At 36.1% G+C, this 21,519-nt stretch overlaps 1 protein-coding gene across 1 annotated transcript in view; it reads right to left on the bottom strand.

The window, feature by feature from the left end:
• Positions 1 to 2,588: 2,588 nt before the first annotated feature.
• LOC140164317 (ARF GTPase-activating protein GIT2-like) overlaps positions 2,589 to 21,519 on the bottom strand; it is a 73,007-nt gene continuing 54,076 nt past the window's right edge. The window contains 6 exon segments of the mRNA XM_072187592.1: positions 2,589 to 3,881; positions 4,528 to 4,591; positions 6,200 to 6,397; positions 7,270 to 7,358; positions 8,071 to 8,322; positions 18,012 to 18,164. Of these exon segments, the coding sequence (XP_072043693.1) occupies positions 3,684 to 3,881; positions 4,528 to 4,591; positions 6,200 to 6,397; positions 7,270 to 7,358; positions 8,071 to 8,322; positions 18,012 to 18,164 (954 nt within the window). The 3' untranslated portion in view covers positions 2,589 to 3,683.

The following is a 21,519-nucleotide window of genomic DNA, read 5'->3' as shown; positions in this document are numbered from 1 at the left end:
AACCTAATATCTTTCAAGAGACTTTACAAGTTTTTACCTCAGCTGATTTCAGGCTTTTTAGAGTCTCAATTTCTGCACTTTCACTTATTTTTCACCCATTTGGGACTTTGCACCCCAAAATTTACATACTATTTCAAGATATTTCACTAGTTTCAGCCCTTGTTGAGTGATTACATTGTACATGTGGCATCTATGAACTTGTTTCTGATTGACTCATGTTTGGTCTCATTAACACAATTAATTAACCAAATTTCTTACAAGAAGAGACTCAAGATGTTACTTTTTTTAAATGATTAACTATTGTGGCTATATGTCACAATTTTGAAAACAACTTGGTCTTGTTCACTAATTACCCCAACAAATTAATATCATTACTTTGGTAGACTATGCAAGTTACATACAAACACTCAGTCTATATTGACAACCCTAAGCAGTAGGCCTACAGTAGCAAAATTAAAATCACTATTATACAGATTTGTACACAAAAGTAACCATCTTTAGAGTGTTTAATTTCATTCACTTTTCCCTTGCATCAAAAATAACACATGCCATCTAAACCTCACTTACAATACAGAACCCTACATGTTTATTATAAATGTAAAAATACAAGATTTGTTATATAAAATACACAAACAAACAAAAAACATACATTAACATATTTTGGATACATATTAAATTCACAATCAAGACTGGTACACATACATAAATATACAGTGAATATGAATATCAAGTTCATTTGATTGATAATCATATAGGGTTCAGTTGATTATCACGATGAAACACTTCAAATATGAGGAGCTTATTGAGTCCACTGACAACCTTATAATCCAGGGGCATAGCAAGCAGGTGGACAGGGTGGACGAAGTCCAGGGGCACCAATGGTCCAGGGGACCCGAGAACAATATGGGTTAGGGATTGGGCTGATAAAGGAGATGTTGAAAAGGCCCAACACTGCACTTTGTCCATGGGCCCTGAGACTCTTGCTATGCCCCTGTTATCATCCCAGCAAACAAAACACTTTCGTAACCTTTTCAAAAGGGCACACTAATGTTACCCCCTCCCTGGCAGGGGCAGGAAAACCCTCCTATGTACTTGTGGCCCTTGAACGTGTTTAAAACGAACCTGCAAAGAGGTTACATAAGAGGTTTTGCTTTAAACATGTTCAGGGGCCAATGACACATGGGACGTTTTTCCCGCCAAACAACCAGGGACAGACTTAGGTTTCAGTTTTCTACTGGCCCTCCGGGCCAGTGAAATGGCAAATCTAGTGGCCCTGCAATAAATTTACTGGCCCAGCTTTTTCAATATGTTCTACTGCAAAAAACCCAATTTTTTTGTCGGTGCTTTTGGGGAAAAATCTATATCAATTTTTAATCATTTGTCATCATACAATGCATGTGTATCATCAGGCCTCGAAATAAGAATAAAAATCCAAGCGTCCTCTGGACCCTTGCCTTTGAAATGTCAAGGGTCCTCGTCAATTTTCAAGGGTCCGACCCGGACCCTTGCCTTTGAAATTTCAAGAGAGAGAATTGGCTACGGCGATCATTAGAATATATTAATATAGAATATTAAAAACCCGGGTTGAAAACTTGATGGGGAACTAAAATGAAAGTGCAGGGAGCTGGACGATTATGTGAACCAAATTTTCCAGTGGAACAACAAATGTAGTATTTTCTGCTATTTGCTTGGTTCTCGTTTTACGTGTCATGCGGTCTCATACCGTAGGAAATTTGCAGGTCCGCAGCTACTTTCACGGGTATTTGACGCAAGGACGCGCCTTATTTCGAGCGCTGTGTATCATATTGCAAATATCAAAAAATCAAAATTATTTGATATTCCTCGTTTTCAAAATGCAATTCGATATATCTGATGTGCTCTCACAAAAAATATGTGGAAACATCACTATCCGAGCCCTTAAAGTCAAGCAAACCTTAACATTTTAATTTGTTTTGTACTGAATGTACTCAATGTAGAGAGTGTAGTCACTAACACAAGTTCAGTCAGTAGTCCTGCCTTTTTTAGTTCCAAAAGTTTCAAACTAGGCGGTATTTGCAGTATCGCTATCATCATCAGATATAATTATGTAGCGCATAGAAGAGCTAAGTAGTACATAGGCCTACTACCATCGTAAAAAGCGGCCGTATATTTCCAACTTGCTAGCAACGCAAGAATAAGAATATACATTTTTTTGTATATTATTAAAATATTATACAAAAAAAATCATTGAATAAAGATATAAATTTCAAGTGACAGGCAGAGCAGAAAACTGTGTAAATATGACCATCACTGATATCTTGTCTCGTAAGTGTTATATCAGGCTCAAAAATCTAGTAGTCTGGCCGGCCAGCATTGTTGGAAGTTTACTGGCCCGACGCAAAATCCACTGGCCCCGGGCCACCGGGGCACTGCTTAAATCTGTCCCTGCAAACAACGTAATGTTACAACAAATTATCAAAAAAAGTTCCCACAAAACATTGTAAATAAATGATTTTACACTTTTGGAAAAAAATATTTTAACATTTTTATTATACAGAATGTCTTGAAACATTTCTTTATCTTTTAATAATCTTGAGATTTAAAGTTATTAAATTTTCATAATACAGTGATGAAAACAGACACTGACATAAATGCCTGAAACTGCTTCAACATTGCCTGAAAAGTGTATTTCCCTGTATTTTGGTGCAGTAGAACATCCAAGCAAAATGCCTGAAATCGGCCAAATGCCTGGAAACTTACATCCCAGTAACATCTTGAAAAAATGTTTTAAAACCATGTAAGGTATTTCGTGTTTGGTGGGATATTGTACCTTTTACTTTTTATGTTCTGAACTGGATTACATTAATTGGGCTCATTTACTTACAGACCCTATTGGACACCAGTAGATTATAATCTTCTCCAAGTCTTGTGGTATGTTTTGACAGTTAAACTCCTTTTAGGAGATTATTTTTTAATATTTATACAACATTTTCTGATTTCATGTGTGGAATAAGGCTATAATTCAAGAAAGCCATGATTGGATTTTCCCAGAAATGGGCTGAAAGAATTTCAGATTTGTTAAAAACAAAATTGTGATAATCAACAATAACGACGATGTGGTTTTACCAACAATAAATAGGCGAGATGCAAAACATTTGTATTCATTGTTGTACAATATTTGCAATTTGCACTAGTGATGTTGTTGACATGCATTACATTAACATTATGTTGATATAACAGATATTCTGACATATTGATATAAATTTGGGGATGTCGACAGAAATGAAAAAGTCAGGTTAACTAAGAAGTGCAAATACATCTTTGGCTTCAGTACTGCACAGATTCTGACCAATTTGACTGCTGAGTATCGCTCGATGGAATGAGTTGGATAGTTTTGTATGCATGGACTAGATAATGCATGCAAACTATATACGCTAGATATTAATTATGGATATCTTTAATTTTGTGACTAATGTGAACCAATGTGTTTATGTCAGCATATGTTGACATGAAAAAATTAAATCATATAGACAACAGCACTAGTTTGCGACAACAGCACTAGTTTGCAAATCCAGAACTATGTGTATTCCATTCATAGTGCACCCATTATAAATACTTTGATGTGCATTGTTGAAAAACCAAACACTTTTCATCTGTCATTGTTGATCACACTTCGATCAAAGATAAGACACAATAGCGTTGCATTATTGATAGCACGTAACAAGTTCCTTTGCAGCCTTTGCTATTTCATAGGCACACGATATGATTTGCTGGGTCAGGAGTTGATGGTCAGGGGTCACTTTAGGGTCAGAGGGCACCGCATTCCTACAGATGACTTGCAACCTGCTGGCACTGGACACTAGTGTTCTAAGCGGCTGTCTAACTCTTTCCGATCTTGGTTTCTGTAGGAATGGTAAATAAACATTAAAGCATAAACAAGTGTCTTGATTTACAGTTCAAATAAACACCCAAAATCCTGTAAATCCTTATAATGTTCAGTTCAAAAAAGGGTTCACAATATGTATGGATTTCAGTAGGAATATAATATGTGATATCACATGATACCAACCTTCACCGCATCAATGGCAGAAAAGTGCTAATTATGGGAATGATCTATTGCTGTGGTATTCACATGATATTTAATTAATGTAACCTCTATTTGATTGATTGGATCAGCAGCAAATTTTTGTTTTTAAAAGTCCTAACAACTTGGAGTTGATTTATATTGTCCAGGAAAATTCAAGAAGATAGCTCAAGTTTCACTAGGACTGCATCAATATGACATACAAGCACCATTAGAACTTGATCAGTTCCCCCAGATCACAATGTCCAAACAGCAAGCTTGTTAGCGCGTGCAACGGCACATAGCACCAATGAGTCAAGAAGAGGCTTGTAGCGCCAAAGGCCAGGAGACAATTAATTGCTTGTGGATAGTACAGAGGCTCTTTACTACAGCTAAAGCACCAATTGATTCTTTATTTTGAGCCAAGAATGTCAATTTCAATATAATAAACTATCATAAGTGACAATAATGCTAGTATGTCTTACCTCAGGAAATAGGGTAGCCATTTCTTTGACTGCAGAAAGGATATTACTAGAACATGGGTCAAATCTGTCAAATGAAAAAGAAATACATATAAATTATTATCTCATTTAGTAATCACTGGTGTCATTATCAGTTCAGTCAAACTGTCTGGGTTGACAAAAAAAGCCTACTGCCTGCACCAGCAACATCGTATCCCACAATGCATTACTTTGATTTTTTGATTTTGATCTTGAAATAAACATACATCTTTTAAACATTAATGGAATATAAGTAAATGCTCAAAGATCATTTTCAAAACTTTTTTTAGCAAATTGAAATATTTAGCATATTTTTAACAATATCAGTTTCACCTGATAAAATGCTTCAAAATGAACAAGTAATAAATTTCTGCGAATCAAATGTCAATTTGGTTCACATTTAAGTGACACTTGGTGGACATAAATGTTAAATTTTGATGCAAACCAGATGATGAATATTGATCTTCTTCTTTCCAAGTTATAGGCAACAAAAAAAAAAGAAAAAAAAAAAAGAAAAAAATTTGAGCATATTTTTGGCAATAACTTTCATAACATTCATTTTTTTTAGTCATAGGCTGTATAAGGGTGTAGTTGCAAACAGCTTAGGGTACCAGCTTATTTGATGCAGCTTGTTGGTCTGAGTAATTTGACACCAATTTTATTGAAATCGGCCAAAATTGAGACAGTGCCGCCAAATAACGACACACAAGGGGGGGCGGATTTGACCTTTATTTTCCAGTGTTAAGGGAGTTTGACCACATTAAGGATTATGTAATGCATTTTTGGTATTTACTTACATAGTTTTAGGTCCAGGAAGGTCATTTATGCACTTTGTGTCAAATGAAACTTTTACGTGTCCTTAAAATTAACGGTTTTGGGCAAAATTACGCTGTGAGGGCGCTTTACCCTTTAGTGACCCCTTTCGCAGCCATTTTTTATTTTTAAGTAAATCATACTAGAGATAATCATTAATCATCAATATTCTGAAATTTTCAGTCATTTGTCACATTTGGTGTGACCGTGGCGCTAATTTTTAATACAGGGGTAACCTGCCCATAGCAATATACAGGGGTCAACAAACTTTGTATCACATGTAAGTCAATGGAAGCGTCTCTACACATTTTCAAATGGTTACCACGCACAAGTGAAATAAGGTTGAGAGTTCAAATTTGGACAGATGCTGTTATTTATCAGTAACTTTGATTTGATAATAAAAAATTCTAAAATTTTAGTAGGTGGGATACGTAACGGCTATTATGTTGAACAGCGCCATCACATCTTAAATTAGCTCTTAAACTTGCATCAAAACATACGATTTGTGTAAAAATTGCATAAATATATCCAGGGGACCCAAAATCATGTAAATAGTCATTAGAATCCAACAAACAGCAAAGAAAATGCCCATAATTGTCAAAATAGTGAAAAACAGGGGGGGTCCCAAGAAATCCCCCTTGTGCGTAGTTTTTTGGCCCGCACTGTCTCATTTTTTCAACCGATTTTTTTTTTAAAGGTGTCAAAATGCTCAGAAGGATTAGCTGCTTCAATTCAGCTAGTACCCTAAGCTTTTTCCAACATCACCCCTTTTTTTGGGCTGTACAGCCTATTCAATTGATCATGTCAGATATTACATTCATAAATCAATATTCTTTCATCTTACTTGTCTAGTTTGCATTCCTGAGCTGCTAGCAATAAGGTTTGAATCCTCTTGGTGACTTTCTCTGTAGCACCCACTACATCTTCTTGACTAGGCCTCTTCTCTGGCGTAGTCTCGCTATCAGACCCTCCTGATGCCCCGTCAGCTGCTGGTGTGTCTGGGGGTGTACCGGAAGCTGCTGCCCCCTCTGTCTGGTTGGAGCTGTTATGGGAAGAATAAATGTGGTTGTATGATTGATCATTTATCAATAAAAACATATTTGTAAACCTTTATAAGAAAACAAACAAACATTTGAATTTTATCAACTTTATTGCATTGATTGCGAAATAAATATTCATAATACACATATCTTTGAGCAATTGAAATATGGTACAACTTTTGGGAATTGGTCATGAAACTGATTTTCAAAGATTTGCATGTTTCTTTTAGCAAATTGCAATCTTTTCCAGCCCTGTTTTATTTATTAGTGCTTCCCATTTACAAAAGAATCATCACATCACATAAAACATTTGTCCAAAATGCATCCAAATTTAGTCAGAATGTACAACAATTGCTAACACAAAACTTTGGTTTACCTCAAGTTCAGTACCCAAGCATGCTGACAAAACTGAAACCGCCCTTGTGAGGTGCATTAAGCCCGCTTCTTCCCATTGGTTGTTTTAGCCGGGATTAGGCTGTTCCATCTCATGCCCTCTGATACAAAGGGGACGCTTACCATTGCACTCAATGGGGAAATCACATAGCATGCCATAAAATAAACACCTCTTCATGAAACAATTCCAAAAGTTTGATTTTTTATCAGAGAAATCAACTTCAAATAATTACCAAAGAAAAGGTAAATTGGTATTTTCTGTGTTGGAACTGAAAGGCCTTGTACAAAGCAATAGGGATTTCATGAGGGTATCCCCTTTGACAGACGTGAGAAGTGGGCAAGTGCAACAGGTGGAACAACCCTAAGCAACAGAATGAATGCTGTGCATACATTCTCTAAGTGTATTCTTCGATACTGTGGCCATCACTATACCCACCGATGTAACTACTGAACTTGTGCTTAAATGCTCAAATTTTCTTACCCTTCTTGTGATTGGCCTTGTACTGTATTATCATAATCACTCTCAGCTTGGCTAGGTGGTCTCTCACTCTGCTCGGAATTATCAGTTGCCTGCATGAAAAAATAAGTAACAAACAAACAAACATATAAATAAATATTAACATCTGAAGTAATTTGCAACCAAGTGTTGATTGCAATGTACATAGCATATCCAACCAACTGTGTCTCTCACAAGACTTTATTATCAGACTGTGACTTCTACCTCCCAGTCCCTCCCTACTATAAGTATAAGTGTAACCTATTTGGTTTCCACCCATGATGACCAAACAGAGCAAATTTCTAGCAATTCACATTCCTCCTTTCAAATTCCTTGATTTTCATCAACCTTTATCATCTTGACATGCAGCTTTGATATGAATTTCTTGAGAGTTGTTTGCGACAAGTTTCTGACATGGCAACAAAACAAATCACTGGGTAGGTAGTTAGACAACACACCCATCAATAATTTCCTTAGGAGTGGGTATTGGTAAGGGTTTCTGCGTAGCTCTAGGTTCGAACATAGACACCAGTCTCCCCATACCTCACCTGGTCTATTATTGTTGGTTTTTTATGTGAGGAGTTCTAGATATCACCAACTTACCTTGTCACCTTTAATAGTAGGCAGCCTATCAGGTAGCCCGGCCATCAATTCCTTAGGAGTGCATATTGGGAAGGGTTCCTGTGTGTCTCCAGGTTAAGACATAGACATCAGTCTCCCCGCACCTCACTCTGGTCTATTATTGTTGATTTGTAAAGTGAGGAGTTCTAGATATCACTGACTTACCTTGTCATCTTTAATAGTAGGCAGCCTACCAGGCAGCCCGGCCATCAATTCCTTAGGAGTAGGTATTGGGAAGGGTTTCTGCGTTGCTCTAGGTTCAAACATAGACATCGGTCTCCCTGTGCCTCGTCCCCCTGGTCTGTTATTGTTGGTTTGTGATGTGGTTTGGAAGCTCTCTAGGTCGCGGGATTTCTGTGCGCTGGTTTGGCGCTGTTCTGTGCGGAGTGTTGTGTTCTCTTCTTTTAATTTATCAACCTGTTTGCATGATAAAGATTAAATTTAAAAATAATAATAATTATTGAAAAAAGACTACTTAGAGCCAATGACAAAGAACAAGTAAAATTTAAAATAAATTTCCTCTACAAAGTGTAAAATGGTTAAACTCAAATAGGCCAAAGTCTCTGCGTAATATCGTAAGTTATACCTTATAGGGGTGTATCATCCTCAATCTACTGAAGCGGTCCTGTTGCTACGATCAGGGGTAGCGATAACTTGCGCCATGGGGTCATGGGCGCATTCTTTTTTACTTTTGGCGCACAAAATTACCATTTAGAGGTTGCTAAAGGGTCATTTGAACCCTTTTTTATTGTTTTGGATCCATAGTTTCAAAAAATTCGATGTTTTTGACCCCTTGTTTGAAAACTTGGCGCTACCCCTGGCTACGATGTGTGGCACTATAATGTATACCCTTCATCAAGGACCACTCGAGGATAAAACAGCTGCTGAGTTGTCGCAGATTTACATGGATTTAAGAGCATAATGTCAGTCTTAACTAACAGCATTTCTCTAGGTGGTCGTGGTCACAGCCTTATGGTGGCAGCAGCGGAGAGATACAGACCGTCTAAGGCATAACTTACGATACAGTTATGAGAATTTGGCCCAGATATAGATTCCCACCACAGTTTTAGATGAAGAAGATTATGAATATTGAAAAAGTGCATGTATGATCAATCAGATTGGGCTATTAGCGAGGAAAATACTTGAGACATAAAAAATAGACACTTCAAAATTTTTGCATCACAATTACCTTAAGTGAGCCTCTAATCTTGAAAGTTACTTACATACATTATGTAGTGTTAAGGTGGTACTACACCCCCTTGATAAATTTGTGACTATTTTTGCATTTTTCTCACAAAATAATAACACACCACTGGTAACAAAAGTTATATATAGGGGCAAGGAATCCAGTTACTACACTGGAATTTCTGCGACTCAAGACAAGCGGTATGTTATTTATGAAAAGAGCTACTGCTAGAATGTACCTCATTTCTTAACATATACAATGAACCACTTGTCTTTGAATCACTGAAATTTCAGCGAAGTAATTGGATTCCTTGCCCCTATAATATAAATAACTTTTGTTAACAGTGTGTAGTTATTTTTTGAGAAAAATGCAAAATTAGTCACAAAATTTATCAGGGTGTAGTACCACCTTAAATGAATAGAACATCTGTAACTTCTGTAAATGAAGTATTTTGAAGGTACAGATATGATAAAGTGCACCTTCATAGAATGATCAAAATGGAGTTTGTGCAAGTAAGCTATTAAAATGAAGCATCAGTGCACACCTAACATCCAAACATACATGAAAACCAGGAAAAACCAAACTAAGTGATAATTTAAGCATACAAACAAAATCATAAAAAGAAATGTGAATATGATGTGCAATGTTTAAAATTGAAGTAAAATGGTCTTTCATTTTGCAGTGATGAGTGAACGAGAGGCAAAAGAATTTTTGGAAATCATGTCAGTAAATTTCTGAAAGCCTCCCCGGGCCCCCTCCAAGTAAAATTGTCCTCAATCAATAGAGCTAGCTTGAGGTACAGATGTAGAACCAATAACTGGCATATAAAGATTAGCCCAAATTTTACACATCGACTCATGAATTTGCACTTTAAAAGAAATCTCTCACCCCATTAATTAAGTCTGATTCTGTACCTGTTTGATTGACTACAGACAAGCAAAAAGTTTGGCTTGATATAACTAAATAAAGAATCAGCCATGACATTGGTGACAACTTTACAAGCTTTCTATCAGCATGATCAACAACTACTGCCAAAAATAGTAGACTTGCATTATGTGACGATTGGCACATAGAGATTGGACATTACATATAAGGGATGTGACAAGTCATATATGGCAAGTCATACAAGACTAAATAAATTAGATTTGTTTATTATTATGCATGAACTTTGGAACTCTTTTATTCAAGTGATGACATGTCAGTCAAACACCATAAATTGCTATTTCATCCTATTGAGATTATTGAATCGTTACCACAGTAACACATCAACCAGACATCAGCTAGAGTTAGTATAAACTATTCTTTTTCTGAATTCTCTTGGGTAGGTGAACATTTAGCTGAAGGGTGCTATGGTGCCAGCCAACAGATTCTGAATCAGTAGGTCTCAAGCGATAAAGAAAACACCAAAAACATTGTGTGGATGCTCATACTTTCAGGTTTTGGGGTTAATAGGCAAGGGACTATAAAGTATTCTTTTTCTATGAGCTGGAGTTGCATTTTCAACTATAAAGGAAAATTAGTTATTCAAGACCACTCAAAGTAACTTTAAATACTTCAAAAACTATGATTCAATTCCAAAACTGTGTTGTTGTAATGAGCTGCTAATTGTATGTGACCATAATCACTATACAATTCAGGTATACAGCATTACTTACAAAATTGTAATGAGTATAATATGGGGAAAAATGCCTAATGAATATTTTCCTAAATTTGATAAGGATAGCTTCAGAACCCAGGTGCCAGGTGACCGCTGGTGCCCTGACAGAACTGATGAACAACAGAAATTGTTGGTTCAGGGCACCGGTGGTCAACTGGCAGTTGGAATTTAAAGCTATCCCTAATTATCCATGCATAAATGAAGTCACATATTTTCAAATCCTATATAGTCATTCCATATAAAATCATCCTGTACATATTGACCTACGCTTTCACTGTTGTTATATAGGCTGCATGTTGTAATACTAAACTACACAACTACATTCTTATGATTTTAAAAGTGTACTACCAGGGGCCTACCATGCACACAAAGACCAATGTTGTCACTCGTAATGTTAGGTTACCATGCTCATGGAAAGAAGATGAATAGTTTTCAATTCCAAATATTTCACATTATTTTAAAACAAAATAATAGATTTAAACTAATCACAAGCAGACAAAGTGTGCGGATATTCCACACATTACTTTTATGCAACTACAGTGCAGTCATTGTAGAGGGAATACCAATATGCAAACGATGCAATAATAAGATGTTGGGCCAAACAGAATTTAAATGAGTACAGTTAACCAAATAATTTATAACAAGAATGCTTTTGCTTTGAGAGAGATGCTACATAAAGTTATGGTCATTATGTTTTGAATCAGAAATTGGTTGATGAAAAACTTTGAAGCTAAAGTAAATTGTCTCATCATAATGGACCCTATATGTGTGTGTGGAAAAAAACCAGTTCCTAATAAGGCTAAAAAGAAAACTGTTGTGTCTCAAAACCCATGACAGTTTCAAAAACAAATGCAGAATGAGGTGTTTTTTTAAGATTTTTATTCTATTTAAAAGATTTTTTAAAGACTAAATTTGGAATTAAGATGTCATTTTCGAGTGTTAAAAAGTACACAGGATAAAACTGTGGTTGATTTACACAATTGCAGTACAAATATCGATTGTTTTATACCTAAACAATGTGAGTATTGAATCAAGTAACTTTTCTTCCAAATTTGTCTCAGAATTTCATGATTTTACGGGAAAATTAAAAAACAAATAAATAAGGGAATAAAAAATGAATCTGCCATTTCAGTTGATATGTAAGCGCTAAGAAAAACGAACGTGCGCGTGGGCTTTGAGACATAACTTTTTTTAGCCTAATTCAACCCTTCACTGAAAATTAATTCACTCTATCAGTCCATGAGCATGATATCATAACATGTTTGAGACAGGACTGCTTGGGGGCACAACAAATAAGGGCAACCCAATGAGGTACTACACAACAACAGGCTGAAACACAAAAAGTTGCAGGTTAAAAGTCATGTATTCACTGGTGAATCATATTCACATAAAAATAAACTTTGTTAGTATACCACTCACAAGACTTTATTAACTATGGTTAAAAACCCCTATTGGGCTAATACATTTAACATCCAAACACCCCAAAAGGACAAAAAGGTTTTGTGGAAATATCTTCAAAGGGGTAGTACAAATTTTAAAAGGAATTAGCACATTAACCAATTCTATTTGAAATTCACCCACCCTCTATTGAACATTCAGATTGAATCTTTCTCTAAGGGTGTATGAAATTCAAATGGAGCTGCTTAATGTGTTCATTCCATTTGAAATTCATATTCCCCCTGTGGAGGATATTTCCAAAATCTTCCACAGGGGGAGTGTGGATTCTATATGTATCAGCCCATTTTACAAGTGTTGTTACAATAACCAAAGCCATGTGTATAAGAAGCATAGAGGAAAAGCAGACCTCACACCATGAACAAGCTGTTTTCATTAATTGTTAAACAAAGGAGGCTGGTGGTTAAGGGATGCAATCAAAACTCGAACGGAACCGGAAGGAACCGCCGGTCGAGTTTTGATTTCATCCCTAAGTTAGTTCACACATTTTGTTGCTAAAAATGATCAAAATACTGGGCATACTTTTCAAACTGGGATTTCAGCCAATTATATTTTAATTCAATTCAATGATGGTGATTTTGATTTGGGCTGTGTATAAATCAAAAGCAAGAAAATATAAACAGTGCAGTTCGCATGCATTTGTAGTAAAAATCAAATATGAGCAGATGAATGAATTCCTTTAAGATGAATACACAATTGGACTGTGAAACAACAGAGAACATTATCAAATGCAATATATCAATCACTAGGATCCACGACATGCTCACCTATCAGGGCACAGTTCTTTAACCCCAATACATTTGTACATTCATTGAATGACCTTTGAAAATTTGGGTACAAAAACTCATACTCTGCAACTTGAGGTCAAATTTTGCACTACCAGTGTTTAATTGAGGTTATTGAACTATGCCACTAGGATGAGGCCATTGTGGTCCATAGTGAATTGAGAATGATAAATTATCTGTTATAACTCAGAAGCATATGGCTCAAATTAATACAGAAAAGAAAAAGGAAATGTGAAAGTTATCTAAAATTGACACAATTAATTGAAATTTCACAGAAGTATATCGCTCATTCAAAAAATCCTTGAGTTTGTTTTTGCTTCTTCAAAATATGATAGTAGCTGCAAACTGAAATTGAAATGGGCTACTCTAGCTGAAGTCCATATATAGAAATGGCCTTAATCTCCCACACAGAGAGTTGAATTTCAAATGGAATCACCCATTCAGGTAACCCCAATTGAAATGTATGCTCCTGTGTAGAAGATTAAGATCGTGTCTTGCATAGGGTGTGTATGGCTTTCAACTGGAATAGCCAAATATTATGCAGTATGCAAAAGCCAGGAAGAAAATGATGTGTTTTTCTTAAAGTCATAAATTTGTAATATAAGCAGTTGATAAACACAGCACGTAAGCACAAAATCACATTTTTACAGATCCTTTGATAAACCGTTTTGAAAACTATGATTTGTAAAGAGCATATCACACTTATAAAATGAAATTTGAGGTCAAGAATGAAAAGCATATTCATGTACCATCAATTCACTGTGAATTGGTGGATATATGCACAAAAAACAGAGAAATGGAACATATGAAAAAGCATTCAGTTGTTGAGAGATTTTGAAAGCTGAAATATCAAACAAGAGAGAGAAGCAACCCAGTGTTTTGTTCATGTGCGGAAGCTCAGTGTCGAAATGTGTGAATTCAAATGAGTGAATATGGTTATAACCATTTTATTCACTTTACAACTTTTGAAAGTACCCTAATGATTTTGTCCAAAAAGATATTGATGTACCCTAATGTAAAATATCCAATAGTGAATATGGATATAACATTTTATTCACATTTGAAAGTACCCAAATGACTTTGTCCAAAAAATGTTGGTACATCTTTGGTAATTTTGTTCATCCAAACCAGGTCAGATGCTTTTCTAAGCCACTTTTTTGTACTAGAATGAAATGGCAACAATTTTGGAAGATCTCACACATTTTTACACTAATTTCATATGGATGAATTAAAAAGATAAAGAAGAATGTAAAACAAGTTTTGATTGAACTTTTTGGCAGTACATGTTCAAGTGATCCTGTAAGTTCAGTAAGGACTTCTGTGAGTTGATCAAAACCAGCTTGTCGCTGCTCGGCGCGAAGTTTGGAATTGTCCTCCTTCAAACTGTCCACCTGTGAAAGAATGTTGTATTGTGGGATAGGATGTTATAAAACAAAATGGGAATTCAACTCAAAAGCAGAAAAAAAGAGACATGAAGTGTTTTGCATATCTACTGATCTTTTGGCCAAAAGTACTCATGAAAACTAAAAGTGAAACATCTACAGCACTGTCCAAGTTAATCTAGAGCTATTTAATGATTCCGCACCCCCCCTATGGAAGACACTTCCGGAATTCGGGGCTAAATTGACAGCCGGAATTCACATGTCAGGAAAAACCCATGGAAGACACTGCGAATTGTGGTAATATGTCTAATATGGCCAGCGAATTCACGTAAATGTAAATGTCTTCCATAGGGTTCCAGCTGGAATTAGAACATTTTTTGTTTCCAGCCAGAATTCAAGTAAATGTCTTTCATAGGTTAATCGAGATGGTGATCATAAGTGAAGATTCTGCTGGAATTGGAGCATTTTTGACCATTTTCCAGCCGGAATATTAAGAAATGTGAATGTCTTCCATAGGCACATCATGGCCTTTAACAATCCCCACTCTTGTTTTTTTTTTTTTTTTTGCAGCCGGCACTCCCCTCCTCTCAATGTCTTCCATACCCTCCAGCCGGAATCTTTGCTAAAAATGACTGCTGGAATTCTAGACACATCTCAATTCCAGCTGGAATTGTATTTTTGTTAAATGTCTTCCATAGGGGGGGGTGCGGAATACATCTGGAATAGCCCATTGCATGTTTTGATAAACCACAAAGCTGATGTATAGTTTTTCTTCCATTAGCAAGCTGATACTGGAGCAGATTCCAACACTTGGATCCCATATAATTATGAGTTTCCTGAAATTATCTCATATCGACTACTGCTCTGTGTCAGAAGTAGGAAAGCACAATAGCTGCCTTGTGAACATTTGGTTATTTGTGACGTGTCATGTCAAAAGGAGACACTTTTGGGCAGGATCGTAAATGGAGAAATAGCCAAAAATCTGCCCGGGGGTGATTTTTTCACAATTTGAGTTTGTTGCGAATTTGTGATGTTATTAATGTTCAAAATATTGTCTGATAGTTTCAGACCGGAATATAACTGGCATCTGGTATTTTTTGAGACATTTTTCAAGGTAATTCCTACTCTCAACATTGTCAATAATATTTGTAAAGGCCGATATCTCTATTTCCAATTTTATAATACCATAACTTACGAACTCAATATCTTTGCTTAGGAATGTCCGATTTCATTGGAGAAAATGGCGTTGTGGAGAAAAATATCTGTATATTTAAGATATGTAAAAACCTCAAAATTGATTACCTGCCCAAAAGTGTCTCCTTTTGACATGACACGTCACATTTTCACACAGTATATTGTATTCATCATCACATGGCAGCTACACATGGCAGCTATTGCACTTACCCACTTCTGGCAATGAGCAGTTGATATTTAAGTTCAAGTCTGTATAATGAAGTAGGGATATTGACTTCTTTTTTCTGTATCCAGAATTTTTTTTCCACTGGTGACATTCTCGCTACTGTATTTGAATGTTGGATTTCATATTACAGAACACAGGGAGATCACCCTCTGGAAGACTGCATTATGCAATATGGAAAATGTCTACAGTCTCTGGCACTAACCGAATACATTGCAATTAATACATAACACTTCATGTCTTTGTAAGATCATAACGTATAACAAAACTAAGATGGGGAATAGTACAAACGTAAAATAAGTGCTGGCTTGGGCTTTGCTCAAGTAACTCTTCATAGTACATTTACACTACATTCTCGATTAGTTTTGAACTTACTACAGAAAAACGTGTCTGTAATTTGCTTGAAAAGTAGTCCCACTTGTCGCTGCACTTGCACAGTGACAAAGTTGAAAGCTTTGCAAATCAGATAACAAGTATTTTGTTTCATACATTTTAGCTAGCTGAAACTTCAAAGGCGTAAGCATGTCAAACATCAAAACCTGTGCTTTGTCGATTGATTTGCAAAAAAATACCACTTTATAAAAGTAGGCTAAATTAAGAGATCTAAAAATATTTAGATCAATGAGAAGAGGAAATAGCTTCCATGTTTCTTGTACATGTACACAATCAAGCTGTTTGAATTGAAGTAACTGAAGTATAAAGCCAGGATATATCTGCTTTGGGCTCCTCCCGATACTGCCTTAACCCCATGAGAACTACCTGCCGATTGGCCAAAAAGAAGTTTTCATTATCAATTGGACCAATCAGCAACATTGTTAGAATAATTTCACAACACAAAAAAATTGTGGTGAATTATTTACAAAGCTCCATTCTGATTGGTAATTAAAGTGAAGATATCATGTAATTGACCAATCAGAGGCAATGTTAGATTGGCAGGTAGTGCCCAGGGGGTTAACAGTGACAGGCAAAAAAATTACTAAACTTACTCTTTCCACACAATCTTACTACACAGCCAGATTGCTGTTATCAAGCTCCCTAAATTTGTCTGCAACTCCATGTTTCCCTAGGGTACCCATGGAGTACCTTTAGCCTACCCACAATGGCCTACACAGGTTCACATTTCTGATGCATTCTTGCAAAATCAAACAAATGGAAACCTATAGGATTTCACAGGTAATGCCAATGAAAGAGATTGGAACAGGCATTCTGTATGAATATGCAGCTCTGGTACAAAAATTTGGTTAATCCATGGTCATTCCAGGTGGTATTTTTCACCACTTTGAGTTAAATCCAGATAAATCTGAAAAAAATATCAACATCCGGGTGGATGTTTACCAAATTTGCCCATTTGCTTGGAATTCACAATTTATCTTCCGCCCATTTTCTGCTGTTTTGGATGAAATTGTTAGACCTAATTTATCTGGAAAACTGTTAAATTTGGTTGGAATTCCAAAATCCTATTCAATGGGTGGATTTCAAAAGGAATAGCTCACTAGAAGAAATTCCAAGATTGTACACACACCAAGGTACAGGAAGTCTGTCTCATTTTACTGTTCAAAGCAAACAAAACTTGTGTAATCAGTGACACATAAATGCCCATTTGGGTTGATTTTGCCAGGATGCATCTATTTAAAGATGATCAGTAATTGACTACAGGGCAAATGGTATTATTGTCTAACATATGATCTAAGCAGTCAATCAGGCAATATATGGCTTAGGTACTACATAGTCAAGGTATGCTGATGAAGAATAACAGTTTATATATAGCATACAAAGAAGCTTACCCATAGACTTCCCTGTACAACAGGGGTCTGGTCTTACTGTGTTGCTTGGGAAATAAGTTGCTTAATTGGACTATTTTGCAAAGCTGAAGATGGTCTGTTTCATCTTGCAGTATGAATAACTTTTGACCACCATTTCCCCTACCTGTTTATTTTTGTGTCTGTCATTGGCCTTCTCTTGATGAGTGCCAAACATGTATACTGACCAGAGATACCATTCCCATGACGCATAATTTTACTTATATAATCCAAAAGAAGGTATCACAGCCACAAACTTAAAATTGCAGCACTAGATAACTGAAAAATACAGTGTCTGTCACAAGAGAAAAACACTGGACTAATGGGTTGCTATAACCTATATAATTGACTTTAATGGGCAGATTAGAATATAGAGATTAAATAAAAATAGTGAATTATTTTACAACACACTAATACAAACTAACCATAGATTGTAACATATGGACATCTTGATTGAGCTTCTTGTTCATGGTTAGCAACTGTTGAACTTTGGCCTCTGATGCTGCCAACTGCTTCTTGACCTCCAGATATTCCTCCAATGTGATTGGTCCATCTGATAGCTCTGAAGAAGCTGCACTCTGTAGCGGGTGAAACAAAGAAAATAAAACAAGATGGTTTACTTATAACAATTGTATCATCACACACATTATTATTATTATTAATGGTTTATTCAAACACACTCGCAACTAAAAGCTGAACTGCTGTGCAGTTCACAGATAAAAATACAACAAACAACATTCATATGCTGTTAACATAGTTCGTTTTATGCAAATCCAAATGAACTTGTTCAAAGAAAAAAAACCATTCATATGACCAATGAGTTGGCAATACTATACAAAACATAATAAACTAAACAATTCATACAACAGGGCTGTGACTACAGCTATTTTAATATGTCTTAACTAGATGGATTTTGAGACAATGTTGTTGTTATTGTTTTTTGTTGTTACATGTTTATTATTTGTTAAAATTTCATATTTTAAAATTTTGTTTAATAAATCATTTCTTGGGAATTTTTTAGATGGTATCGTTTGAGGTGCTGCAGTATTTCCTGGTTCCCTCGTAAGCTCAAGACATACAGCCTACCCATTTCTAAAATTGTATATCCAATAGTAGTCATTGCTTTTCTCTTTATTAATTCCACATTGTCTGTCAAACAGTTCATGATCCATGATTACCCCGATCATGAATTTGAAATACTTTTTCACATGATCCAAGGAAGGTTCTTGGTTTAAATTTATTACATTTATGTCTTCTGCTGTTCTTACATGTATGACTTATTTAACATCAATAAAATGTTCAAAAATAGGGATTGTAGCTATTTTAAAGTTTGAGAAAAGTACACAATTAGGAGCAGTCACTATTAAATATAGGGGCACTCCCTTATTATATAAGTGAAGTTGGCTGGCCTGCACTGTATTACAGCTTTGCACAATTTAGTTTCATACATATAATTATTATAGCATCCTGCCGTGTTTTATTTTCTTGTACAGTTTTGTTTTTTCAATTCTAGCTTGCACAACTGAGATAGACTCCAGAAATGACAACATCAGCTGTGTGCAATGTAAGTGCCCAAAAAAGTCCCTTGGTACTTTATTAACACTAAAAATAGGATATCCATGGCAGACAAAAAGGCAATAATTTGTCTCAAATTTTTGTTACTAATTTCTTAATCAACGTTTATCTCAGAATAATTGGGACTATTCAGTTAGTGCTAGTAATATGATACATGTTGATGACATCACAAGCAGAAATGATGTTGTTGCTTGCTCATTCAACAGGTTTTACATATTTGTGCAATTACAACAAATCACTGCACTTTACAGAAAGTTTCTGATCGATAACCAACTTGACCCAAGAAAAAAACCCGGTCCCCGCACTCTGTGCATCCGCGGGTATTCATGCTCGTCAAAAATTTTGCGAAATAGGGGGTGTTTTCAGATGAAGAAATGCGATTCATGAAACACACAAAAAGGGGTGTTTTTTCAAACCACGTGTTTGCGAAATTGAAAAAAAGGGTATTTTCATGGAGCAGTCTACGTGTTTCTGTCAGAAAAGGGTATGTTAGAAATATTGTTCGTGTTTTAGCGAAAAAAGGGGTATTGTCGAAGGGCAAATAATTCGCGAAATCGCTAAAAAAGGGGTGTTTTTCCCTTAAAAACTTCGCGAAATGAGATGCAGAAGGGGGTGTTTTTAAAGTTCACCGACAAGCATGAATACCCGCGGATGCACGGAGTGCGGGGACCGGGGAAAAACCTTACAAACCATATTTAGCATATCATTCAGGATACAGGCACAGAACCCTAGTCAGCCTATGTATATTTAACCATCACAGCCAGGATAAGCTCACAGAGTTTCATACAGGTAGATCAGGACAATTAGCAATAAGGTGCAGAACTTGACGAGACAATTAGCAGTAGCTTGTCCATGGGAATTTCAAAGTTAGCTCAATTTTTCCATGAGAGCAGCAATAAACATTGTGGGCTATCAAACTTAAACTGTCAATCACTCAAACACCAGTCTAACTAACCCCCTATATCACTTCAGCAAACTCAGCTGAACAGATTATACAATGTATGATATTGACGATGCTAGAAGAGAAATTGCAGGATAAACAAATGAATTGTTTTATTATTATATCAGTTCTCATTGTTTAAAAAAAAATGAATATCATTTCGGGCAAAATTATATCTGTCAGCTAACACAAAAAGCTGGTAATTTGAGAAACATGACCAGCAAACCCCCCACACACACAAACGTGAAAAGGACCCTGTTTTATTTCAAAATTTTATTTATCTAGGAAAGTAGCACATGTTTGTTTAATCAAGATTTGGAGCACTGATTTTCATTCAAGAAAACAGGAACTTTTCTACCTGGGTTTTTGCTCTTGTTAACTTGTTAGGGTCAAGTTTGGCAATACTTAATTGTATATTACGTGTTACCAATGCCACACTTTTTGCTTTAAAAATGGAGAATTGTAAAACAGGACAATAACATACCCTGGTTAATTGCCAAGGAGTCATTATTATTTAGTTTGAAATAGTTGATGGCAATCTAGTGTCCTCATTCAGCAGAGGCCTATAAGATACCAAAGAGTGTATAAATAGATAGCAAGTAATGGATGATATATCAAAGATATCCGTAAAGCCTGCCACACTATGGCCCTTATCGTGCTTATGTACTTGTCAATTGGAACCCCGGCTGGATACCAGGCAGTTGACAATTTTGTCCCCGCAGGGCCAGGCATGTTACAAACCTTGTTTGCAGAGGTGACCAAGTCCAACAAATTTGGGCAACAAAATGAGCCAAGGCAAAAGGCTTAAGTTTACAGCAATTGCCCGGATATTTGGGGTCTGGACTTGGCCAGAGTTTTACACACTAATATTGCCCCGTCTGTCTGGGACTTGGCCAAGAGTTAGCCGGGGAGTTTAACATTATAAAAATACATCCCTGGCACAAGTTCTAACCACCCCCAGGTACCCAGGCACTGGGACTTCACTCAACACGTGCATTAATGGAGTAAGCCACAAAACAAGATGGGGGAGGGGGAGATAATCATGTTACCCCTGTTTTGAGAGGAACAGGATTGGTTTCCATCAGCACAAGCCAGACATATGTATGCGACAATTTACACTGGAGAGGAGATCCAAATTAATGCACATCAAAGTGATCAGAATTAATTTATATCTATGGCAGGCAAATCATAATACTACATTGCACAGCAAATGGTTACAACTCCATGTAGCGAATCTCAATGTGTACTAGTCCACATTGATCTGGATCTCAGATGAACCACATTGATGCAGATTAAAGTGCCCCATGTGGACTACCCCATTATAAAGTTTCACAAGCTCAATTAATGTCTGAAATTGAACATGACTAGTTGTCATGGACAGGTCTGAAAAGATAAAAATGACCAAAACAAACGCAACA

The sequence above is a fragment of the Amphiura filiformis genome, chromosome 11, assembly GCF_039555335.1.
Source record: "Amphiura filiformis chromosome 11, Afil_fr2py, whole genome shotgun sequence".
NCBI classification, from domain to species: domain Eukaryota; kingdom Metazoa; phylum Echinodermata; class Ophiuroidea; order Amphilepidida; family Amphiuridae; genus Amphiura; species Amphiura filiformis.
The sequence above is the reverse complement of the archived record's forward strand: the minus strand, read 5'-3'. Positions and strand labels throughout refer to the sequence as shown.